General features: G+C 38.9%; 1 protein-coding gene across 1 annotated transcript in view; it reads left to right on the top strand.

The window, feature by feature from the left end:
- Positions 1-27,749, top strand: part of fbxl17 (F-box and leucine-rich repeat protein 17) — a 323,540-nt gene that overhangs the window by 266,048 nt on the left and 29,743 nt on the right. Inside the window, exon 10 of the mRNA XM_072434057.1 lies at positions 20,871-21,013. Within this exon, the coding sequence (XP_072290158.1) occupies positions 20,871-21,013 (143 nt within the window). The remainder of the gene's footprint in view (positions 1-20,870; positions 21,014-27,749) is intronic.

The following is a 27,749-nucleotide window of genomic DNA, read 5'->3' as shown; positions in this document are numbered from 1 at the left end:
TGAGCAAGGAAAGACCGCAGCGGGGGAGGTCAAGCGCCATGGCGACAGGCGCTGACCCCTGTCATAAAGGGCCAGAGATCACAGGGCATCCTGGTGGGATCATCGTGACCTGGAACAGAGGAGATAATTTTGCACTGACTGAAGAGGAAGCGGTGGAATGACGAGATGTGTTGTCGAGTTTGGGGGATGGTAGAAGTGATTCAAGGTGTATTTTGAAGCATTTATCTTGATATTCTTGATCAACTTAAAGGTGCAGTAAGTACATTTACTGGTGGGGGTGGGGGGGGGTTTGTCTCTGTGCAGATGTTATGCCTTTGTCTGCCTGTTTCGCATTCATTTTCGATCATTTCTGCATTTCAATTAAAGAAATACACATAAAACTGACATGGCCTGTTGGCATCATCTCCTTGTTTCAGATGAATAGGTTTAATGCCATACTGTGGAGCATTCAAGGCAAAAAACTAACGTCAGGTGGCAAAGTTACACAGCTGTACTGCTCACGAGTATAGTAACAGGAAGTTACTGTCTTTCACATTAAAGTATCTTTTAGTTTGAGTCCTGCTGCTGCGATTGTGCTAGTCTTTACCTTAAAACGCTAGTCTAGTCTTTACCTTAAGATGTCAGACGCTTAATTCAAGCATTCTCAGTGAATAGAAAGGAATAAAATGAATGAGCACCCCAAAACATAAATACAGTGACATATTTAAGCACTCGTGTTGGCATAAAAAACAGTTATGATGATTAAGATGGCTCGGTCTTTTCAATGGCCTTGATGCTGAAGTCATTGCATGTTTCTGTCGGGTTAAAAGTTTACTTGAAGTCACTTTCCCATATCTCTTCACATGCATTTCATCACATACAATTATCAGTTTGTCTCGCTAATTCCACTGGCATGAAAAAACACCATCCAGCCTTAAACCTCTCACTCGGGTTCACGGATGAGTGGCTTCACGGCGAAGTACTAACCGCAGTTGCCAATTTTAAAGTCAAGCCGCATGAACACTCAAGGCTAGACCCTTCATCTACTTTTATTATTTTGAAATACGAAAAGAAACGGCCTTCCAGCCCGTGATTGCCTTGTTAAATTCTAACAATTAAGTTTGAATACGCGCTGTGACGCAGGTTCCAATCATTAGCAGCACGCTCTTGACTTTCTTGCGCCAACTTTACATAGAAATAAAAGTCTTTGTGCTTTACTCTTGCCGTTTTTAAACTGTCATTTCGCATTTAGGAACACTTATAACTTTTATCAAAGCAAATGTAGCGAGTTTGACATGAGTTATTCCCCTCATGTTTGAAGGCGAGCCTCCAGAAAGGTTGGCTACAAACAAAAAGAAAAGATATTTGATCCACGGCCAGGTATTGATCAAAACGCGCTGTCGGAACTTGTGAAATTGAACATGTGTGCAGACGTGAGCGGGCCGCTGTGTAAAGTGCACGGCGTACAGTGCGTAATGTGGGACGTAATGCCACTTGATGTGTGATTTGAGTTATGGCCAGGTATCGATCAGAGGAAGCAACATCGCAGCGCCTTTTAAAGTTTACAAAAGAGCTTAACTAGGCGCCGTTACAGACTCCGGAGCCATTAGGAGTTTGTGTAAAATGCAGCAAAGTGACAGGGAACAGACAAATGGGAGAGACGCTGGCAGGAGGTACGGTTCAGAGTCTGCAAAGCCTCCAAATGGGATCTTGTTCTGTGAGGAAGGAGGGCGCTAACCTCTGCCACCTTTTAGATCTGAAAGTCCTGTTTAGGTTATTTGTTGAGACTTCATTACAATAGACTTGCTCTTGGATCTCTTAAAACGACAGTACAGGTGAATAATGAATGAAAAATCCAAAGTTTAGAGGTCGCAATTTGAAAATTCTCCTCACAAAAATGTAAAAGAGAAAAAAAAAGAAGCCAAAATTGGACAGAAGCAGTGTTAAATTTCTTGTATTTTCAATTTTACGCAATCTGTCTTTTGTCTAGCCCTATTTTGTATTTTATTTTATTTATTTTATTTATTTTATTTATTTTATTTATTTTATTTATTTTATTTATTTTATTTATTTTATTTATTTTATTTATTTTATTTATTTTATTTATTTTATTTATTCTTTTTTTAATTTAGTTTTTGTCCATACAAAAAAATTAAAACAATTCTTTATTAATTTTGTTGACATAGTAGTTACCAAAAAATGCCAAGTTGATTTTGAATATCTTATTTATTGAACTAGATCATACTGAAAATTGGCCTGAAACTAAAACAAAATTCCCTTATTTTTTAGACTTAAATCAAGCTTTGAAATATCAACAGTTCCTTCTGCACGATCTGTCAAAAATGTGTCTTGATAGGAAACGCTCCGATCATCGTTGGGCCTATTGCAGAATCTATCTTTTTCTGACTCCATTGTGTTAGAAGAGAGAAAACTTGCCTTTTTCCATGTCCTGGGTAGAACTTTGCTTATGTCTTCTTTTAGTGGTTAAAGTTTATCTGCAGTCTTTCCTTGGGTGGGTCCAAAGGCTATCAGCGGTCAACTAACCTAATTGCTGGCCGTAAATTGGTATTGGGTCATTTGTTTGAAAGGCGGTTTGGTGGTGTTCTCTTTTTTCCGCACACTCAAGTGGAAGGGGCTCCTGAGATGATAACGATTTGTACTGGACCAGAGGAAAAGGAAGTGTGTGTCTTGTTAATGATTCCCATTTTTGAAGTGGACAGAGAGGACTGTTGAAGTCTGCAGATAAGATTAGGAAACAGACATGGTGGCACTGTGGAAGCTGACATCCATGGGAAAAAGACACTGATTTTACGATACAGGTCGTTATGCAAAGCGAGATAAGACTACTGTGCTTTATATGTTTCTGCTTTATCAATAATTACTTTATAATCTGAGGTTTAAAAAAAAATTAAAAAGGTTTTTTTTTTAAATTATTGTTAGGAGCACTATGACATTTATTTTTGCAGTGTAGAGATTGTCTTTGCTTTTAATTTTCCACAGTAGGGCATTCAAAATCTGGCATTTATTCAATTTATGTTTATTTTTATTGTGAAGCAAATATCTTAAGTAACATCACATACTTTGTCCCATTGAGGTAAATAAGTTAATGTCACACTGTGGAACTTTCCAGGCAAAGTAATGACATCACCCTGGATGCAAAAAAAAAGGGTTTTCTACAAATATTTAATAACTGGAACAAACATGTATTTATTGCAGTTCAATCTCCTTATCAAGCATGTGCACTGTGCAACCTTTTTGTTTCATCTGCTTTCACTTTTTGCAATAAAAATACTTAATCTAATCAACGTAAACTGGATTAATACCATATTGTGGAACATTTCAGGCAAAGGCAAGGCAAGTTTATTTGTAGAGCACATTTCATACACAAGGCAATTCAAAGTGCTTCACACAGCAGGAAAAATGCATTCAAATCACAAAGAAATTACAGAAATACAATAAAATTAACTAAATTAAAAATGATCAATCCAACTGATTGTCTAAACTAATAAAATCACAAACAAAAGAGAAGAGTGCAAAGAAAAAATCCTTTCAGTCATATGCACAGCTAAACAAAACTGTTTTTAGCTTAGATTTGAACATTGTCAGAGTAGAAGCCTGTCTCACATCTTCAGGAAGACTGTTCCAGATTTTAGCTGCATAAAACTGAAACGCAGATTCCCCATGTTTTGTCCTGAGCAAAGCATCATCATTTCCATAAAGACAAGCAGACCCTCTGTCAGAACAATGATGTAATGCACCTTCAAACTCGATCCAGCTCCACCACGATACATGCCTGTGTCATGGATATATGATTTAAATGTAGATGGGTTTCACCGTACGTTCACAATATCATCCTCTGGTTAACTACAAGAAGTCTGCTCTTAAAAGCTTAAATGATTAGTGCACGATCTATTATACCAGTTGTGATTTGAGAGGCATGAAAAACCACGACTCTCTCTTAGCCCAAACTGCAATAAATCACAGCTTCACTCCAACTTTGCCAATCTAAAACACGCTGTTTCTCTCCAAGAGCCCCTTTCCCCTAATATCCTGTCATATTGCAAAGTTATGAGTTTAAACGTGTATTTTGATTAGTCTGGACAAGGTCTTGACTAAGCTCTTTGTATCCAAGATCTCCCACTACAGCCACAATGCCCTTTGGCTCCGAGTCAAGTCGAAATTCTCGGCGTGATTTTCAGCCAATGGCACGCTACGTTAACCTGCACTCTATTTAAAAAAGCTGCAGCTGTAAGTGCAGCAGTTTTCTCCTGGATTTTAATAAGCGTGATGTAAGAGGGCCCCATTTTGTCCGCCTCTCGATCCAATAGTGGCGTGTAATTACCTTTAAGACCTGCTCCCTATGCTCCGGGATTAGCCATAATCCATAACCAAAGCCATAACTATTGCTACGCTGCGCTAATTCCGAGTCAGACACGAGCAACGTGCCGTCCAGATTCATTTTTCCAATTTAAGTCGAGGCCGAGAACAAGCACAATACAGAGTGCGATGGGTGTTTGTCACTGGAAAGCTTCAAAATGTTTGCAAATGAATGAACCGCTTAAGAATATTTAAAGAAGCAATACATTTGATTGAAACGTTTGTGTAATAATAGTGTCATTTGTAGTTGACGTATAAAAGCTGTTTGATTTTTCAGCCTCTGTGGAATAGTATTTTGATTTAAGCTTGTAGTGAATTCTGCTTTTTATTTTAGCTAGTCAAGTTTCAAGGTAAATGAAAGGCTTATATAATTCCTGTTTATACATAGCTATATAATTCTAACTGTAAAATAGAGCTGGGCAGTTAATAGAGCAAGAAATGTGATTGTTATTTGTGTTAAAGGGCACAGTTTAAAATGCTCATGACATCATTACAGCAAAGCAAGTTCCTGTTTGTGAATTCTGTTCATTGACAATGGCAAGAAACATTTTCTGATTCTGAAAAGCCATTTTTACTTTGTTTTTGAAAAGACCAAATAAAAAAAATAAGAGATTGATTAATATGAAAAAATAATACATATTTTTTCTTATCACTCATATAACTCTCTCTTTTTTGTGTTTTGACCTTCTGGAGAAGCTTGTTTCCACCCTATATGGACCCTTGAATGCTACAGTTTTCCAATTAATATGCGATTAATATTATTAGAGATTGGAGTTTATTGTAATTGGTTATATTTTAAAAAAGCACTTTTTGAATAGTCTGATTTGCAAAAAAATAAATAAAAAATGTATAGATACCGTATGTAAACTATCTTTTATTATTTTATATATTTTATGTTATTTTTAAATAGTAGGTATTTATTTATTTTATATATATTTATTTATACATTTTTTACATATTTTGCTTGTGTTTGTTTTGTACTTTGCGCAGCACTCTGGATACTTTGTGTTGGTAAAATGTGCTATACAAATATGTCAGTGAACACAAATAAATAAACCAGAGTAAAGCACATTCAGCCAGCAGGTCAAAATGGTAAATATTCAACACAGAAATGACTAAAACCCACCTGATATTACATAAAAAGCTGAAAATGGGTACAGTAAAACAATAACCACCCCCATACGAAAGTTTCTACTACTATTACTACAACAACCAGCGCTGGCACAACCTTGAATTGCACACAGCGCCAAAAATGTTAATGCGGGAAACAAAGGTACGAAAGGTAGAGGAGTGAAAATGTGTCGAGAGCGGCTGGTCCGATCAATGTCCTCAGAGGAGAGGTGCTCGGGAACACAGGGGCTGTTGTTTTGAAATAGAGCTTAATATCCTGCTTTTACTGCTGATGGGGATGTGTGGGCGCCTGTGTTCTTACGCTCTCTGCTCTCATATCTGATGTCGGATAACCATATAAAACACAGTAGATTAAAGACATAACAGTAAACACACCACAGTACGACGTCGAATGCTTTTAATAACGCCGTCCCTCCACCAAAAGTGTCAAAAGTATATTGTTGAGTTCCCTAGCTCAAAATAGCAGCGTGCATTTTATTTAGCTTTCTGTCTGTCTTTCTGGAGCACTAATCTTGTGTGAATAACCACTGGTCAATTGCTTTATATAAAGATCGTGTAATTACTCATTAGCATGCAGTTAGCCTAATTTTAGCCACTTAGTGTAGCCACTTGACTTGATTTTAAACGGCCCTGATAATCACAAATCCGTCTCGAGTGTTGTTTTGTGCGACTTGAAAAGAAAGGCTCGTTATAGCAAACGTATTTGTAAAAAAGTGTGTGTTCCTTTTTAAAGCGGTGTCAATAGATAGATTGTGGAAATGTCGAGAAATGTGGTCGCAGTGCACGTGCTAGTGTCGTCAAATGTTGCAATTCCTGGTTCAGAGAGTTTGCTTAACGTCTCTCCGCACTCTTCATTCCCATTTCACTCCACCTTCTGTCCACTTCGAAATAGCACAGTGAATAAATGCCTTTTTGAAATTATATCAACTATTGACAGTATTTCTCTTTTGTTGACTTCTGCCATTTGAACAAGTCCAATTACAGTCTTAATTACACCGTAAGCTTCGCCTCACACGCTGAGTACCCGTTACATTGCTGTTTGTAATTACCATAGTTTCCGGACTATAAGTCGCACCAGCCAGAAAATGCATAATAGAGAAGAAAAAAAACATATATAAGTTGCACTGGAGTATGAAATGCGATAATAACAAATAATATCACATATAAGTCGCTCCGCAGTATAAGTATAAATTAAATATACTTATAATCTGGAAAATACGGTCATAGTATATTTTCAATAATGGTCTATACTATATATTTTATGATAATGATGTCCATAATATTCCAAAAATAATAAAATACTATCCAATTTATCCTTTTAAAATCTGAATCAATAATGTGTCTTCGTGTCCCAGCCAATTGAAGCCGAATACACGTTTCACAGCAACCACAGAGCCAATCAGGAGCGTGGTTATAGAAGGTACTTACCTCTTCCCGCCTGCGCCGCTGGTTTCCCTGAGATGGGTGTGAACCATGCTAGCTGTCAATCAAACCTGTTGCAAACGGAGAAAGAAGATAACTGATTTGTCAGCATTTTAAAACACACTTTTTAAAGCCAGAATGACAAGTCTGACAGCAGCAGGAGAAGAAAGCACAGCTGTTTCAAAAGAAAGGGAATTGGAGCCAACCAATCCGTGCACCCTTCTTATTTGGAACATGGCGACTAGCGGCGTAGCACTGTCTACTCATTTATTCAGTGTTTATACAGTCTATAGTGTGGGGTCCCTGTGCTCTGGGTTGTTTATTGTTTATTGGCAGCCAACTAAAAAGGTGCATTTACTGCCACCTACTGATTGATTTTGTACGTCTGCAAAGTACCATATTTTCCTTTTTTCATAGTTTTGGCCAGGGTGCAACTCATACTTATATTTATACTTATATACTTATACTCCGGAACGACTAATATGTGATATTATTTGTTATTTTCACACTTGCAACTGCATTTCATACTCTACTGCGACTTATATATGTTTTTTTCTTCTCTATTATGCATTTTTTGGCTGGTACGACATATAGTCCGGAAAATACAGTATTGTTTTTTACGCTATACCATAAAAAAAAAAGAAGAGACTAAAGCTAATTTTGTTTATTGAAAAAGACAAAACTTTCCTGCCAAGAGAAGGTTAAACTACTGGTGAGACCAATGACTGTTTCATTGTTTGATTTCCTAACTTTCTGCTGGTATAATCAACAATCCTGTGCAGCCCTGCGAGGAAACTTCAAAAATAAATCGAATTGAAAATTGACTTGAGACCTAACTGACTCACGATCTCAAACTTTAACTTCAAACGTGTACCTGCAGCTCTGACCATGCCCCAGTCAGCGTGTCTTTTATTTATTCTCCTTCGCCAGCACACGCTCACCAGGTTATCCCTAATCATGCACCGCTCATGAGGGGTCCTCTTGTCCCGCGAATGTGAGAATGTGTGCTTGTAGGTCACCTCTGATAGCTCCTTGTCTGCTTATCAGTCCTCCACTCACTTCTATCTGCCGGGGCCCATCATTCTCTCCCCTCTATCTCCCACTCTCCCCTGTCAGTCACTCACCTCCCAATCGCCCTTTTCACCGCTAGAACTCGCATCCTTCTTCGCAAGGTTATCGCGAGCCAGCCCCAAAAAAAGACCATGTGGAGCGTGCTGTTTGAAGACCTGTGGATCTAAGCGTCATATTTAAAGTCGAGTGTGCTTCTGTAGAGTGCCTTTTGAGAGCTGGAGAGGTATATGCGATTGGAATTGTGTATGGGCAACCTCGAGGCCTAGGCTCTGTTTGCATACTTTTGAAAGGATGGAGAGTTATTATATAACTGGATTATAAGGCCACTGGATTATAAGGTGACTGTCAATGAATGTATATTTTTGATCATTTTACATATATAAGGCGCACCAATAAGGTGCTTTAAGGGAAACAAAACGTATACCACAAAAAGCACGACCAGAATGAATCCATATATAAGACACACTGGATTATAAGGTGCACTGTTGTTTTTGAGAAAATGTAAGGCTTTTAAGTGTGCCTTATAGTGCAGAAAATAAGGGTATTTCACCTGCCCCGCCTCCAACATCTCTGTAAACTTGTGGATTCACTTTGGATTTACTTTATACTGGCAAATACCATACATACTGTACACATCTTAATGCATACTTTTATCTTGGTTCAAAGTTGATGGTAGAAACTGGATAACCCGGTGTAAATCCTCACAGATGCAGAGAAAACTGCAAACTCAACTCCAATCCACTTGAAGGGAAGTGATTCTATGATTTTATTTATTTACTTACCCTATTTTCCCGATTATAAATTGCACAGGAGTATAAATCACACCAGCCAAAAAATACATCATAGAGAAGAAAAAAACATATATAAGTCATACTGGAGTATAAGTCTCATTTTTTGGGGACATTTATTTGATAAAATCCAAGAACAGACAGTATTCCACCACTCTTCACACACGGTCACAGAACACGTCTCCACAAAGCGCCGTGCATCAGCTTGTTTTGGTCCGATCTGAGGCCACCCGAGCCCGTTGCCTCCTCTGTGTGCTCGGCTTAATTAATTCCCCACATCGAGCATGTCCCACTACAAAGTGCTCAGCCTCCTGCGTGTGTCACACTCAATCTGTTCCCCCTCTCCTGTGTGTCTCTTCAGCTGGCTTGCCTTTTTTCAGTTCCCCATGGCCTTTGATTGCATTTGCCCAAAATGTCAGAGCAAAGAGCGCAGACTTGGCTTGTGTAATTTTGTAGCTGTTTTTTTTTTAATTCTTTCAAAGGTGAAATCTTTTGTTCGAATGATCATAATTTTTTTTTTTTTTTTAGGAAGTCCATAGAAATAGTTGAATCGACTTGATTAAAGTTTGATTATTTACACACGACACAACTTTTGGCCAGATTTTCTCAGGATTTTCAGTTGTGCATATTCATTCTTACTCGGAGCTAGTTGAAGTCAATCACAGTTGTTTCAGTCTTGTAGTGTGGAGTTATGACCAGGCTCATGTTGGAATCGCATTCAGAAAGTTCAGAAAGAGTGATTAGATCCCAGCGCTAACCAGTACATGTTGTCATAGTGTCCTTGGGCAAGACATTTCATCACATTGCCTGTGAATGTGGTTTTTCAAGTTAGTAATTGGTTTGGAGAAGCTGTTGGCACAGATTGGCTGGCTGGTTTTCCAAGTAGCTGCCCAGAAGTGCATTAAATACATCTAAGCCATAATAAGAATTAAAAAAAGAAACTGTTAAGCGTAATATGTCTCCTTTAACAACTTCCACAACACGACGCAAAGCTTTTTAAGACCCATTTGTGTTGTGAGTGACTAATTTAGGTCCTTATTATTCCCCTGTATCCACCGTCTGCATACCCCCGTGCTTATCCATCCCTTTCTCACAGTTTGCAATTAGCTAATGCCTGGCTCACCCCAGCCCAAACAACGGTGGCTTTCTTGTCCCGAGCGCATTTTGAGTGTGTCATTTTCCGTCTTGTTTACAGCATTAGATTTGGCACTCTGAATGACCCTAAACTTTTCAGAAGGCTGCTTTGAAGATGGATGCTCCGTCCTAATCAATCATGTTCTCAGCCCGAGACTTGACCAGGGCAAAAGGGCAAGAGAAGTTAAGTGCTGTCCTCATGGGTCTGTTTGACCTGCTTTGCTGTCTGATGTAATATAGGCGAGCAACATGAAAACTAGCATTGGCCTTGGTTCAGCAAAGATGTTTTTTGTAATTAATGTGAAGTTATTAGGACATATTCTAGGCAAAACGTACTTTTAAGCCTGTTATATTATTTCCTCATCTAAAACGTGCCTGGATTTGTATTATTCTTCATTCACCATGTTTGTTTCAGTTTATGATGTTGTCTTCTCTGCTCCTTCTCCGAGCCTCACAAAAATACTCCCAGATTTGTGACATCAGAGGTAGAAATCCAGGGGTCTATGAATCATCACTAGACTCATTATGAGCATTTCTGCTGTCAAATCATGTACATTACGTGATTGTTACGTGTGGTTTTCAGTACATACATTATATTAAGTTCTAAAACCTGAAATGCCAAAGCAAAGGTACAAGAGCATTTTAAAAGGCCCAATAACAACACAAAGATGCACATGTGTCCTCCTAAATGTCCTTTAAAAGTGCATTATGTACCTTTTCTGGAGTACAACACACCACCTTCTTGCTTCCATGGATACGTTATATTGCTTTATCCTGATGACACCAACCTATTTTGCCCCGTGCACAATAGTCAGACGAACCCAAATGGCATTGCTTATTAAAATAAGATCTTAAAGCCCTCATGCCAGTGTGAGACATCATTAAAAAGCGTAGGCCTTCTAGTTTCTGTGGATGTGCATATGAACACTGTCAGGGCTTCAGAACGTACACTACAGAAGCCCAAACATACAACATAAAACAAACATAAAAATACATTCTTTTTTGAATTTGTAAAGATCCTAAGCAAGACATACTTTATTGTGTGCTTATGCTATTCACTGTACTAACTGTGTGAGATTTTAGCGAGACCACAGCTCTGTGATAATAAAATATACATTTTGATGTTTTGGAGACTACAAATTCCTATTATAACTGCTAAAAACGTTATATATATAACCTACCTGCGGTTTGAAAACTTGGCTCATTGGCTAGAATAATATGAGAATCAAAAAGTACAGGTAAAAATCATCTTTAAAATTGTGTATAGTTTGCCAGTATTTACAATGAAAATAAGTGAGAATAAAATAGTTTGTCCAAAGTCCCGGTTTTTGGCCTTTGCGCGTGCTGGTTGGTGTTAAGAACATAAAGTACATATCTTTTTCCATGAGGACGAGCAGGTGATGCTACCAGACCAGCTCACAATACTTTTTTTTATTTATGTGAAGCAATGAAACGCCTGTAATTGAATAAATACCATATTTTGGAAAATTATGGCAGTCCATCTCCATGGAGACAAGCAAGTGGTTGACCCTCCATCTGAAGATACATAGTGCCTCTTTGAAGATAAAACGCCTCATATTCCAGATGTTCTTCTGTCTTTTAAAGTCTAATCTTGAAGTTTATAATATTTGACAACGTTGAGCTTATACCGTTTCAACACCCATAAAGAAAAGCGGTTCGCCTCATTGACTTGTATAAACTGAATTTGAGAAAAGGCAGAATTCAGACCACTTTTCGCTCAATCTTGCACAAACCCAAAAGCCATTGTGGACAGGAACACAATGTGGGTGGATGTGGCGGTTGAAAAAAATGTAAATGCATTCATTGTAGAAAATAAAAGGATGGGAAGTGAATAGAGTTTGTCTGTGGCTTTGGGAGCGCAGAGGAACAGTGGAGAGGGTAAACCGGGGGCCAAGTTTTTAAAAGGCAACACAAAGAGCCGTTACAAAGTTCCCTCACATTAGACATGGCAGTGGTGCTCTCTGGAATACATCAAATATAATACGTTTATGCGCTACACTTTCACCATTTGCATGCAACTCACATTTTTTTTATGTTTTTCATTTTGTAAATAATGGTTTTGAATTGTATGGCAAATAAAACTGATAAGGCAGGTGGCTGTGGTTGCCTGTGTCTGAGCAGATATTGTTGAAATTACATTCAAACCAAGCAGTTCTAGACTGAATGTCTCTGTATGACGTGGGAGAAAGTATTCAAAGCAGCAGAAGGGCTGGTGCTAGTTGTTGTTGTTGTTGTTGTTGTTGTTGTTGTTGTTGTAGTAGTTTTAATAATAGTTGTAGTTGTCATCAGCAGCTCAGTTGTTTAGTACACTTGCATTAATGTACAGAGGTTACCAAAAACACTACTTCCTCTACTTTGGGGTCATTTTTCCTCAACATTCCATCTACATCAGGAGCTAGAAAAAAGTCTTCTCGGGTTACAGCGGACATGCACGGGCAATATCGTATGTCCCGCTCTGAGATGTGGGGTAATGGGCACACCATCATTTAGGCCCGATGTAATAAGCCAATATCTAATAAGGCCGTAGAAGATGCTTAACCCTGGATGCGGGAGGTCAGCAGCACAGATAGCAGAATAAGCTGATTACGGGAGGTTTCTTCTCACGTTGCGGTCATCACTGCGCTGACCAGCTCCTGACCCCTCCGGAGCACTGCGGTTCCCTAAGCACTGATGCTTTCTTGAGTTCGGATAAACCCAATATTTAGGGTGTCTGATTACAGCTCGGGCCTGAGATGGCAGCGGAATGGGGAATGAATCTCTGTCGGGAGATAATGCATTAGTTAAAAGGAGTGATTCATCTTCCCATGCAATTCAGTTATAGGAGAAATATTTATGACTGGGTAACAGTAGCACAGGTTTCTGCAGCACAGAATGCATTTTGTGAAGATGGGTGAAGATAGAAACCACTGTGTTAGCCTTTTTATTTAGCTCATTATAATGTTTTAATCTGTATTTTAATCAGTTTAGTTTTTGACAAAATGTGTACACAGCTAGATTCACATCTAAGCTGGACCATGAGTGTCACCCCCTGCAGGACACTCTGTCCACTCTGGAGAGCAGCTTCAGTGAGAGACTGATCCACCATCGCTGTGTGAAGGAAAGGTTTCGCAGGTCTTTCCTTCCTGCTGCTGTCAGACTTTATAACAAACACTGCTAGCCCTGAACATGTGCAATACTGATGTAACCATGTGTAATACCTGTAAATAAGAGTGTTCTATTTTGTTTTTATTCTATTTACTTACCTGCTAATAGTATTACCTATTACCTAGTCTTGTGCTAGCTATTTTTACTTTATTTTATTTTATTCTATTATCATTATTTTATTATTATTATCTTATTTTTATCTTTATCTTTTTATTTTTTATATATCTATTTTATTTTATTTCCCAAGAGTTCTATTAAGTGTGTGTTTTTTTTTTAACTTCCTATAATCTGTCCTTTCCTCCTGTTTCTACTGCGTTGTAACAACGAAATTTCCCCCTGTGTGGATATTAAAGGATTATCTTATCTTATTTAGTAAAGTAGAATTACATATTTAACTTACACCTTTACATTTTAAGGCAATTTAAACCATGTACCATTTGTGTGGGTTTTACCACCTGGTTAGCTTTTTGGTGAGGCATTAAACTAATCCATCTTGTATTCATTAAATTACAGTTGTTTTCATTGATAAAAATACCTTGGTGTAAAATCCTTTCATATTGTGAGCAGACTTGTCTCGGGACAGATCTGACCTGTAACTTGGTATGCCCGTCTCCATGGAGATATCCGTGTTTAATACCATTCTGTGACACGTTCCAGGAAAAGCAGTTTGCTGGGTTACAGATGACATCAAAACATTCTATAGACCAACAATATTAACTACAGCTATTGTTAAAATGCAGATCTTTGGTGTAAAATAGTGGTCTAGTCACTTACAGAAATTCACCAGGTTCATGCAAAAATATCATTTGGTTATTTCATGGCAAAGTACAATGTAATCAATAGTGACATCTTGCTCTTGCCGATATGAATCAATAACATTCTAGGATCAGAAAACGATCAACATGTTCATGGAGACGAGCAGATGGTGGACCTTATCTGAAAAGGGACATAGTGCACCTTTAATTGTCCTTATATGCTTGTTATACACAGAGGGCTAGTTGTTGGTTAGGTTTCTTTGTGACGTGAGAGAGACCAGAGGAAACCTTCACAAACAGCGTGCAAACTCCACACAAAGAATCATGACCTTTCTTTCTGTGAGGCGCAAGTCTTAACCACTGTATCACTGTGCTCTTAGCGTGACTTTAACTTGTTGCTTGTCTTATGATGCATTGGATAAATCAACCATTTTCAAGTAACTAGTAAACGTTTTCCTCTGTGGCTTGATTTAAAAGATTTGCTTGAAGAAGAAAAAACTGTTGATGGCCCAAATTCGAGGGTTCACAGGAGCAGGAAATTGTCTTTGCTGCCTTTATAACGACTGGCTGTTTGGGGAACAGATGGAGTGATGTGCATGAGAGGTTAAGGTGAAATGGAGACGGCGGATCATCCTACTCTGTCACCAAGCCGCTGTGACCGAGCAGCGACTAACAGACCTACACGCTAATGAGAACACGCCGGGCTCCGACTCGAAGGTTGAAAAGTACTTCAGGATCGAGCTGCGAGAAGAGGCAGAGAAAGACGGGGATCAAACTCAAATTTCTGCGCCGAATTTGTTGGAACATGGCACATTTCACCTGTCTGTAACCTGCCTGCCGGTCAATGGTGCAGAAAATGCTATATGTGGTACGAGGAACAGCTCCAGACAGGATGGTTTAGTTAAAAACCTTGGGAGATGTGGAGCCATATGTCTAGGTGTCAGCGGCTCCCAAGGGACGGAGAATCAGCTGAAACATGGGTCGGGCTGAGCAGCATGGATCATTTAAAAGGGCGCTATGAGACTGGCCGCGATAAGTCACGTCAGCAGACCATAGTCTCTCCAGTTACTACACACCAGCTTTGCAACTGTAATTTCAAAGATCTGCTGAATTTGATCGCAAACGGCTGGATCAATAAGTGCTTATGGAATTGTTGAAAATGTTAAGTCATGCTGCAACTTTAGACACAGGTAAAGAATGGAGTCTCACAGTCATAATATTGATAGGGTTTTCCCCAAAAAATCAATACCCAAATACCAATTGAGAGAGTCAATATTGATACAGAATTGATACCAGAACGTCATGATGGATATTTGAACAGCGGAACAAGCAGAAATCAGACAGTGGTTCAATCCAGTTGAGAGAAAAACACAGACTTCTTCCCCGTCCTCAAATACACAAAGCTTCTGTGTGCAAAATAACAAAATAGTCGTAAATGGGCCAAAGTTCGTCTGTGGGTGTTGCCATGTTTGTTTATTTCCGTGTCTTTGAAGAGACGGGCCAGATGGAAAATTAATCATTCATCATATATCAAATTATTATATTCATGTAGGTTGTTTGTTTGTTTAAATCATTGCTGTATCAACGTTGCAATTGACTATCAAGTGTGTTGGGAATGTGTGTTGTTGTTTGAGCATGATTTGGATGTGGGAACAACACTGTAACATGCTTTTCCGAGTTTCCGTTACTATGACGGCACAAAGCACCAGATGCTGTAGTTACATGTTCGACTGCAGAGCTATTCTCGTCCACACAACAGTGCCAATCAGGGCCGTCAGAACAGAATGTTTATTGAGTTTGCTGGAAGCCGCCTCTGTCTTCTCTGTGCATGAATTATGCTGATTCAACAGAGGAAGTGCTTCAAGCTGATGACATACTCAACTCGCAGGCTAATACTGTTGCCATTTGTTTAAAGGTCGCCCCCAGGCTGCTCTTGTTGTAAACCGCAGTTCTGAAATGGCTACTTTTTAGATTTTGTTCATATTTTATCAATCGGTAAAACATGCTAGAAGGTTCAACTAACCTTTCTTTTTTATTATTGTTATTATTAGTATGAAATAGCATTCGTATAATGCCACCCATAATAACGCGTTCAATACGGTCCCGCTTTTCTGGTAAAAACAGTACAATGATGGCTGTTTTGTAATCACATATCTATAAATATTTTGTTTTTTTTAAGTTTGGTGTTTTAAGTGGGTGTGTTTGCAAGCGCTCTATTTAGTATCACTGTAATAATACCATGCATCTGATCCAAACTACGATAAGACATGATAATACCTATGCATATGGAAAATTACAAGTAAACAGTGCCTTTAAGTATGCAAAAGGTAGAATCAATTCACATTTGGTAATTTCTCAACACTTTTGCAATAGTTATATAACCAAAAAGTGATCAGCTGTCAGTCGACTCATGTTGAAATGTTCAGCTAAGACATTATTGACCAATTAATAGACTTAATTACTAAATACTTTGCCCTAGTCTTAGCAAAATAAATTAAAAATATGTCGTTTGTTGCAACATACATAGCATATACATTGGAATATGACAGCAAGAATGGCAACCCGATTAGTATAAAAGTATTGAAGAAACTTTATAACATTTACATTCATACCAAACTGCTTATTCCACTTCTCAAAGTTGGCTTGTTTTGTCCTCGGTGCATCCTGAGAGCCATATGCTTGTGTTTGGACGTCCTGGGGCTTGTCGACACTGTCTCCGATTATACAGGTGGTGGTGGGGCTCTGCTCAGCTAAGTGGTGCACAGCAATCAGGAAATGCATGCTTGTTTTATCCACTGGCGCGCCTCCCAAATTCACCTTGGGAGACACCTGTCTGATTCGATCTCTTCATGTTGTTAGGCCGGAGTCTTGTTGAAGGTGAAGAAGAAGTGAGCGTGGCCAAAGTGGAGAAAGTTGTTTGTAGAGCGTCACACTAAAGGGATTTGTATGTTTGATCTGTTCTCATGGGAACGGTTTAAAAAGGCCTGTCGAGACTGTGTACATGCGTTTGGACATCAAAAGCAGAGCAAAGCGAAAGGTAAATCCGATTTGGATTTCGAACAGAAAGTGTGTTGTCACATGAGGTCCACAGACCTCAGTGTCTTCATAGAGGAACCAAGAAATGATTTTGGATTGAGTTAATTATGTTGTTAGAGCTGCAACGTGAGATTTTAGTTTTTCATCAGTTCATATCATGTGAAACTATTTCAAAATGTACATTTTAATTTAAATGGTATTTTGTAAGGTTATTTGGTCTCTTGGAACAATAATCCAGTTTTACTTGACACCACCAATCTGGATCTTTTTAAGGAATGATTTTCCATATGCACATAGAAAATCTAGTCTTAAGTATAGACCGGTGGGAAGACTTTGCCCCTTTCAAAAGATATACTACCTTGTTTTAAATTATCAATTGCTATGGCAACGGTCCTAATAAAAAAAATATATTTCTGCAAAAATCACCAATAAGTATATTGAATATATTAAATGTAAGGTAAAATTTCTGCACTTTCTTCCGCCAACTTGTTGTGTGGCCTTTAATAAATGATTCTTTGATTTTGATTTGTGCTTGATTTGACCGTCAAATAATGTTTTATATAATGCTTAAATATCAACCAGGACATTCACAAGCTTTTTTCTGCGTCTCTCTGACACAACATTGTCTGGATTCCTACTTTAGCAAATAAAGTAGGGCTGCAGCTAATAATTTTACTAACTGATTGGTCAAGCGATGAATCACAGTTTAATTAGCTGTTCAGAACTCAAAAGGCACGTGATGAAAATATTAGTTGTAAATTTGAGCCAGATGAAGCTGAAGTGAAGCCGTTAGAGGATCCTGGTGGAGCACATTTATGGACAAATGAGAAAATACACTGCATTTCCTGTGTCATTTTCCTGCAATGTGAGTCTTAAAACTTCTCTTTTTCAGCTCATGGCACATATAAACCAGTTAAACAATGATTCACTTACTAAATGAGTTGATTATTTCAGGAAACATAAATAATTAGTGGCAAGTCATTGGTTAACAGGTTGCAGCCTTTAAACACAGTTATATTGATTTGTAATGGAAATAGACGGTAGAGCCAGACTTCCAGCATGACTAAGTGGCCCTGGGAGCTTCTGCCAGTGGCCCCGATCCTCTGTGCTGTGCTCGTCTGACCTGATGCAGCCTCCTCTTCCCATAGCTACATTTTTACATGAAACACATTGCCGCTTCAAAGCCCTGTTTAGCCGTAATGTGCCATTATGCATGGCATCCAGAGCAGGCCGGAGCACAAAAGGAACCACATGTGGAGCGCCGCAGTGCCCAGAGCTACTATATATAACATATGTCAGATACTGTACACAAGCTTCTGCCTATATGAGAGAGCTGATGTTACATAGTGAGGGAAAAGGCATGATATTATTCATTTCCTCCTCGCTGCAGGAGTTACCACCGCACACAAAAGTCCCACAGATGTCTGTAAGCTCGTTTGACATGGTTTATCTTCTGAGCGCTGATTGTACGGTATTTAGGCCAGTAATTTGTGGAGGTATGTGGAGCATTAAATGTTGTAAAAGGGTCAAAGAGAGTATGAAAAAGAATGGCTGCTTCATAAACTTCCCCCTAATTTAATATTCCTCTCTGTTACATGTGGATAAGTGCGACATAAAACTCCAGAAAGATCAATTACCCAGGCAACACTGAACTCTGAAATCAACTTTAAGCAGGCTTCTGTGCATTTTTAAGCATAAATACGATGATTTGGAGGACAATTGACTTATGTGTGCAGTTTGTGTGTTGCGGGGACGCGTTAGAAAAGTATAAATAAAATACATTCTGTTATTGTGAACTTTTAGAATGCAAATGTTTAGTTGCAGAAAGGGATGATTAAGAAAATGGAACCACACGAGGCATAATCCAATCGTTTTACTACGTTTTTGTCTCGTCTTTTGCAATAATGCTTACATTAAAAGTGCATCAGCGGGAGAAATGTGTAATGTGTGCAATAATACAAGTTTGACTGTAATCCTCCTCACAATATCACAATCAGTGTTGGGAAGTAACAAAATGTACTCATTATATGTACTGTATTCTAATAGCTGTATGTGCAGTTACTCTCTTGTTTGTTTGGATTCAGAATACACTTTCCTAAATCAAACGATCACACAATTTAGGCTTCAAACTGTGCGGCATATTTAGTGAGATAAATGGAACACACCCCTCTTGTGGTGCATATGCCACTTTTCCTCTAGTGATAAATAAATGCAGAACAAAATGTGTGCCAAATATAAAGCTGATAATATGATGATACTCAAAGTGAAAGTTTTGAAAGTATTCAGAATGCCGTACTCTGATTAAAAGATGTTACAACAATACATTTAACTGCAGGTATTGACTAAATATAATGAATTCAATGTGTTCTACCCAACACTAATCTCAATGAATTTACTGTGAAGTTCAAACCCTGCTCAAGTAGGAATCCTTACGTGCAACAACAGTGACTTGCTGTAACATGAAACAAAAGTAATCAAATTAGCAGAGGTGGCAAGTTTGAGAACCCTCCTGAGCTGTCTGTGGGCTTGTTGTTTGGGCTGCGGGAAGTTCAAATGGATTTGTGCAAATGAGAAAACAACATCAGGGCTAAGTTGGCGTCTGAAGGTGCTGTCAAAGGCTTTCTTCTCGTTTCATCCTACTCCTCTCTCACCCCTGTCATTACTGATGGCTGTGAGAGAGTGGAGAACAAAGGCCAGCCCCGGCTAATCGATCACCGAGCACAGCTATCAATCGACCGGCTCCTCCCCGTTTGGCCTCAGATTGATAAGGCTGATCGCCGCGTGTTGGTGAAAGTGCGCGTCTTTGGCGGACATGATAAGAGAGGATTCTGTCTCGTCTTGACAACTTGGCGTCTTCCGTCAGGGCCGAGGATAGATGGAAGCACTTAAGGACAGCGCGTGTGGAGCATAGGCAGTGGGAAGTCCCGGTCCTGTGCGGTGTAAACACAAGCCTATCGAAGATTTGACTTTGGGTTTGAGTTATGATGCGGGGGACAGAAGTTAAGTCATGTCCGCCACCCTTCGTTTTATAAAAAGTTTGGCGTACACACATAATCGTTTTAAATACATGTCCATCCACACTTACACGTATAATTGGTCATAAACATGTCAGACCAATAGTTGGCGGTGTTTCCCTAAAAGACAGCCAATGAGAGCAAGCCTTTTCTCGTCGTTTTTGGAGTATAAAGTCAACAAGACGCAAGCAAGTATTGATTGGGTAAGAAGAAAGTAAGAAAGTAAATGGACATCCTTCATCCATCCATGTTGTCCACTGTCAGGCATAAACATGGACGCATATGTGACGTGTGTTCATTAATTGTCGCAGATTGTGACGTTTCGGTTTTCCATGATCTTCACTTAGTCGCAGTTTTCCAAAAGCACCGTTTTCAAGGGCATAATTCTTCGTAGAAAAATATATGCGTTTTATCAGATACGTGTGGACATGGCCTTAGATTGGACCATGACCATGGAGACGAAGGAGAGGAGAGTGTTGGGAGAACCTTTCTGCTTGGGACATTGTACATTGTAAAACTTTGCACATTAATTAGTTTAAGACACTTTAAACAACACTTTTTTTTTTTTTATTAAAACTTTAACTGCCAGGAAAAAAAAGTATCCAGAAGGCATTTTGTGGAAAGAGACTACTACTTTTTTTCTTTTTTTTACTTTCCTTCACAAACTTGACTGATGTAAAACTATGATGATTATTTACCACATGTACTATTACGGCAAACTAAGTACTACTCAGAACAACATGAAAAGCTGTCAAACGCACTGTAATACTGCTACTGTCACACAAAATAAACAAAAGAAGACTTCCTATTCATACCAATCATGTGCATTCAGGGAAAAGACACAAGACTTTATAAAGTGTTGCTTAAACATTGAAATGATGTCTCACACCATTTGGCCCACGGTTGATGTGGGACTCGTCTGTTGCCGTGTGATTCTGCCACATTTGCATAGGGCGGCTGTCGGACTAACACCTTTTTGTATCGTTTCTGTCTCTCAGCTCTGATCGCCATCGGCCAGTACAGCACCACCATCGAGACTGTGGACGCCGGCTGGTGCAAAGACATCACCGACCAGGGAGCCACGCAGATCGCACAGAGCAGCAAGTCCCTGCGGTACCTGGGTCTCATGAGATGTGACAAGGTAATCCAGAGACATCGGTCGTACACCGCTTTGCTACTGCACAAAATGTCACGGTATTCATGGAGGAATTTTAAGCGGACAGATGGTATACCCTTAATTTGTGGGTTTGAATGGTAGTAGTTGACCATAAATACTGTTGCATACATGGTGAATTAAAGAAAATAGACACAATTAACTAACCTTGCCATTTTGGGTGGATGTGGGGTGGTTACAGAAGTGATACAGAAAAAATATGCAAAGTTCACCCAATCAAAGGTGGGGAGAACTTATTAATAAAAGAATGAATCTGAATCTTAACTAGTTGACTATTAATCATATTTTAATCATCTGGTAATCATTATCTGGTCTATACAGGCTCTAAAACACTTGCCAAAAGACATTATATAACAAAGGCAATGACATTATTAAATCAAAATGTCAAAAAAAGAATAAACAAATTCAGATTTAATAATGATAATAATTAAGATTAACATATTTGAACCTTTATTTGGTTAACAGTGGTTTTAAAATGTCTCAATTAACTATAGAAATAATAATTTGACTTGTCAATTACTAAAGAGATCATTAGTAGCAGCTCTATAACTCACTAGAAAGGCTTTAAGATTATTATTGGTATGATTTAAGTTATTGACACAGTGAAGACTAAGTGAGCTAGACGTGCCCTTTTGGGTAAACAACTACCCGATATACACCCCAAAAAAACATTTAGTACCCCAATTTCCTTACCACTTTTTGACCTCTCCAAATGGTCTAAAGAAATACTGTTCGTATAACCACCTCGTCCACTCCAATCCGGCCTCTCCCACTAACCTCTAAACTGAACAGGATGCACATTTACTACGGCGCCATGGTAACAGCCCCGCCCACATTTCTGATTGGCCCCCATGCGTGCACCACTATGGCGTGGACTCATTCACTTTGACAGGAGTTGGATGAACCAGAGCCGGGAGAGGGAAACAGCTGGCTTAACCTAGAAACTTGAACCCATTGTACAAGAGCAGGTAAATTTGCAGCGGGCTGAAGTCCCAGCTCAAGAGGGCTTCCATATGTCGGGGCCGGTCTAATGAGCCAGGCCGAGCTTTTAGAGGCAGGCTACATTTGGCCAAAGTTATTTAAAAAGACCCCCGCTGTGTTGTGAAGAGAACATGTTTAAGTCGGGAGAGGAAGTTAAGTATTTATGACTTTCTGTTCACTTTTTCCCCTGTTCATGTAAATCCAAATGTACAACTACTTAAATCACTGTTTAGTCCTAGTTTAGACCTGGTATTGTCCTGTTTATTATCTCCGACTAGCTCTGACAGTTCTCGGAAAGCCTAACTTTGATAGTTTAAGAACCACTGGCAAGTAAAATGTCAAACTGCTAATAATTAATAAAGACATAGAAGGCTATTTACTGTGCCATTTTAGTTAGTTTAGCTTGAAATATTTAAATTTCTTGTTACACATATTGGTTGGTTGATTTTATTAGATATGTAAATAGTGCATTGGATCCAAGGAGCTTTAGAGTTTTCACCGTAGCCTCAGTCCATTTTAGTATATTTGGTTTAGTCCTTTTCTAGGTTGTGTTTTTGTCCTGATGATGGTGAATCTATTAGTTTTGGATTTTGGATTTACTGCGAGGAGTGGCGGGTTTGGTGGAAACGTGTAACTGGATGTTATCGGCATAACAATAGAAACTGATTTGAAATTGACTGACTAAATGACCAAGGTGGAGTAGATATAATGAATAGTAGTAGACTGAGAACAGTGCCCTGGGGAACGCCTGAGGACAGTGGAAATTAATGATTGGAATTGAATGAATCGATGGTGAATCCAATAGATATGGCTTGATCCATTTTAGAGCAATACTATTGATTTTTTGACAAATCTTATATATGCATTATTTAGGCATTTTGAACTAATTGGTAACTTTTTTTAATGGTATTTCACAGTTAACTGCTCGTAAATTTGAGTCAGTGAAGAGGGTATAGACTTTAAAAACACAAACGAAGAGCCTGATTTCAATGTTTTGTCCACTGATACATGTAAAGATGGGAAAGAAATACAACTCTAGGTTTGTCATGAGGGAGCAACAGTATAACATGACTAAAAGCTGAAAAAGTCCATTTAGAATAACCAAAAACGATTTAAATGAGCCTTTACTTTATGCCATAGTATCTCTGCTATCGTACATTTTGCATATGATTTTGTTTCTTCGTAGTCCTCTCAACAATATCTCGCTTACGTCTTTGTCCGTGGCGTCTTTTACCTGTGAATGCTCTGGAGGCCATGTTGAAAGCTCCATAACTCTTCATATTCTTATATTGGAAAATCTATGTGTGCACTGCTATGGCTGCCTTTAACGTTATCCCTGTCTCTTAAGATCGTTACCCCGACTCGTATTTATGAATAATGTAATAAAACGCTAACATACGAGGGACCTACGGTGACCTCATGATGCCGCCCTGCACTTAATTCATATTGCTGCCCCAGTGTATCTATCATATTTATCTAACAGTAATAAAGCCTAACTGCATTACATAACATATGATCACTTAGATTTTCATTTTAACCCGACCTTACGATCAATATCTTCCACCTTGCTAATAAAATCCTGTTTGGGAGCTGACCTACTTCTCCAATATAACATTTGGAAGTTAGTTTCCAATAGAAGGTGATTGGTGAGAGAGTTATTTTTATGAACTGGAAGACCGGTGGTTTTCAACATGTGGTACGGGGTCTGTTTATGTGGTACAAAGGAGTTTGAAGGGATTTATTTAGAGAGCACTAGATCCTGGCTTAGTTCTTGAGTAAGATCCTGATATAGCACTGTTCTAGTCCAAGTTTGGTCATACTTTGAGCTCTAATTTTGCCCCTGGTTTAACAGAAATGCAATGTTGTCCATGGTTTAGTCCTCGCATGTGCTATTGTTTGTTAATACAGGATTAACTCTTTCCAAATCAGGTTTATTCTTGGACAAAGTCTCTGTTTAGTCCTTGGTTATTCTCATTTTGTGTTTAAGGGACCGCTGTCGTTCCGGAGTATAAGCCGCACCAGCCATAAAATGCATAATAGAGAAGAAAAAATCATATATAAGTCACACTGGAGTATAAGTTGCATTTTTGAGGGAAATGTATTTGATAAAATCCGAGACCAAAATAAAATAATAACAGATATGCTAACAAGTTTACCAAAGCATCAGTATTAGCCCAAATCACTAAATCCATTGAATTCTTCTTCCTCTGTGTCACTTCTAAACAACTCCACAAACTCCGGAGGTAGAGGAAGTGCAGATTCTTCTTCTGCGTCGCTTAGAGCCTAGAGCGCCCTCTTGTGGTTGTCAGTGTGAAAATAATTAACAAGTGACGTGCAGTTTGAAAATAACAGATAATGCCACATATAAGTCGCACCTCGGCAAAACTATGAAAAAAGGTGTGACTTATAGTCCAGAAAGTACGGTAAATTGCTTTGGTTCCTCCCTGTTATACGTTTTGTTTTAAGTTAAGACAAAGTACTTTGATATCCTGACAGTTTTTTTCTTGCTTCCACTCGTGACAATTTGAAAACCACAGCGACCTACAGGATGAACATCATTCCTTATGTGTGCAGGGGAATTCCAGCTCTGCGCAGCTAAATAAAGTGCTAATTGGCGGCATTAGACTTGTAATGTACTGTGGATAGAGCCCAGGGAAGATTTTGACAGTTTCCAAGGTCAAACGCATTAACAGTGCTAAACCGCAGAATAAATTCACCGTGCGCTCGCCCTCGATTGGCCATTTTGCTCCTAATATTCTGCTGTTAAAGTGTTGTTTAGCCATGCAAATGAAGCAGAAGGAGCGTGCAAAAAGCTTTGGTCGGGTCAGTGAGAAGTTCGAGACATGTGAATTCTTTGGACGATAGTTTAGATGTCGGAGAGTGATTTCTAAATGTTCACCATTAAGAGAAAAAACATTATTGGCGCTTTAGCCTTATGTCCAAGGCCGACACGGCATAATTTCTGCCCTCACAGACGGAAAAAGGATATTTTTACGTTCTATAAAAGTGGAGAAATGATTGCAGGGGCATTTTTTATGTATGCATTGAATCATGTCTGACACACGTTTGATATTCTTTCACTTAAAGGAATCGGGGACTTTGCCGTATGGGCAGTTGTGGAACCAACTGGAACCTGCTGTGTTTATTTGAAACGGCAAAATATATGATTTGTGGCGAAATAGAACAGGATAAAGGACCTTGTTACTAATACATTTGTGACCTTGCGAGTTATTCTAATTGCTCCCAAATTGCTCAAGGTTTTCTGATCATTTGAATGCCGAGACTGCATATTGAGAAGTCAGCCGAACTTATTTCATATATTGGAGAGCAAAAATGATCAAATTGTCAAATCGTTTTTCATATTTAGGAGTAATAAAAGCAACATTGCTAAAACTTTGGCTTAACCACCATTAGCTAAATTGAATTAGGAGATGAATAAAGTCTAAATCCATCTACCTAAAATGTATTCTCATAAAGACAAAGAAGATATGCTGCCCAAAACCTGGGCAGAAGGGAACTTTGTTAAACTTTTGCCCTTAGTCGGTTTCCCACACCCTGCAATTATACCAGTCAAATCAATATTTCACAGTACTCTAAAAAAAAAATGTTTTCTGTTTAAGGGCCACAGATTTAATTTGTTCATTAGGTTTTCCTGATTAGCACTTGGAGCAGTTGGCAGAGCTGGATCGCGGCAGTAGAAATCCCTCACCGCGTCCAAGTGGATCTCAGGAGAACTAATCTCATCTGTGCACTTAATGCCCTTCTGGGAAAGCACGCTGGTTCACACAGGTTTAATAGAAGTCTTGTGCGAACGACCCAAGTCTGGATCTGCACACAAAGCCTTATTCTCACACAAATCAACAACTTTCGCTCGTTTTGTTTCAATTCAATTGCAATTGTTCACAATCCTTTCCTCTGGCGTCAGTTCCTTGAGTTTTTACTAGACGCCTGCTTTTCCTGTTGCAAAGAGCTCCAGTAAGCTGCATTCGCCTTCTGGAAACTAAATTGTTTTCTTTGAATGTGCGTTTGGCTGAATATTGAAAGCACAGGCCTTCCCTGGGGCACCGGGGGGCAGCACTGTGCCTTAGGGACTAGTACTCACACCTCACAGCAAGAAGGTCCCGGGCCTTTCTTTGCACAGTTTGCATGTTCCTCCTCATTGACAGATTGAATGGGTCAAATGCAGAGAATACATTTGTCTCACAAGGGATTATGGGAACGTACCATAACCTTTATTTTACAGATTATTATTTTTTTCTTGCTTGTAATGTAAATATATTAATTTCACATTTCACAAATGCACAGTTGTCTTATCCATCTTCCTAACAAAAATATTTAGCTTTGTTGTTTTTCCTTTGAAGAGGTCTGAAGTGGATTTGAAGTGGATCGATGGCCATAAACTAAAATGACGTTAAGCATGTTTTCTTTTTCTGCAATTTACCTTTAATCACCCAGAGCCGCCTTGTTTATTTACACAGGCCGTCGACCAATGACTTTTGAACACCAAATTAAGTCACACTTGTACACTATGCTAACGTGTTTTCCAGGTATTCAAGCTCTTTTTACCAAGACACTTTCAAAGCACTTAACACAACTGCTATGATTTATTTTTTGGGTAAATGGACAAAATAGGAGCAACAGACATACCTTGGTGTTGTGGGTCTGTGTCCATAATGTCCTCCTGTATTCTTCATCCATCTCACCCTACTTTTAACCGTCAGCTCTAATACATTTCCCACACACAGACTCTGGAGGTCTCACATGATGCCAAATGCCATCAGTGATAAAAAACCGTTGCAGAATCGTTTCATCTCCACCATAAACATCCAAACTCCGTGCCAAAACACCACCGTCACCGCACAGTACAGTTTGTTCTTGTGTCGCGTTCGAGCGCATGCACCTTCCGTGTTCTTTTGGGGGCTTCCGGATGTAGGCACTTGACAAAGCGTCTCACTGTTTACCCGACAGACCACTGCTGTCTGGGCCCACCGTAATCAAAGTGGTCACGGCCACTGACCCCAGCATGAAATTACACTTCTCTGCATCGCCGCTGAGACCGTTAGCGCTGCCAAAGTAAATTGTTATAAATACTTGCATACACTGTCGCAGCAGATGGCTTTTGCCCGTTAGAGCCATGTTGACAGTGGTTTGGAGGAATCGCAAATAGAGAGTTAATATTTTCCTTACATGGATATTGCTTGGTATTTGAGGATGTGAATGTGTGTTTTAGAGGGATTTTTGTACAAACTGTTAACATGGAAAAAAGAAAAAAATATCTGTTGAAAGTAGCAAACACTTGGCTTTAGCTAGCTTCAAATCAAAATAAGGTGAATCAGTATTTAATTAGTTTGTTTTTTATTATAATTTCCTCTTTCATGATTTGAAATCTGATTATTAATCCCGGATTAAATAGTTTTTTTGACTTTTTTGATTTATTAAGCCAGATTTCGAGATATTTTGAGGGTTTTTTAAGCATTTTTTTTCCCTTTCAGACTTGAATTCAAAAATTGCATAATGAATGATTGATAATGATTTTTTTCTACACTTTTAGATTTTTAATTCAAGCCAGGATTTTTGCAAGTTATCTTTTTTTCCCGTAAACAGCGAATGCATGTTCCTGATTGGCTTATCTACCTGTCAATCACGCTCATCTGACCTGACGGGGATGAAAACGGTGACCAAACTGATATAAATCTGAATTAAAATACAGAGCAATATCATT

Source organism: Eucyclogobius newberryi, unplaced genomic scaffold, assembly GCF_026437365.1.
Source record: "Eucyclogobius newberryi isolate DKJ021-1_F unplaced genomic scaffold, fEucNew1.0.hap1 SCAF_6, whole genome shotgun sequence".
Classification (NCBI taxonomy): domain Eukaryota; kingdom Metazoa; phylum Chordata; class Actinopteri; order Gobiiformes; family Gobiidae; genus Eucyclogobius; species Eucyclogobius newberryi.
This window is presented reverse-complemented; position numbering and strand designations above follow the sequence as displayed.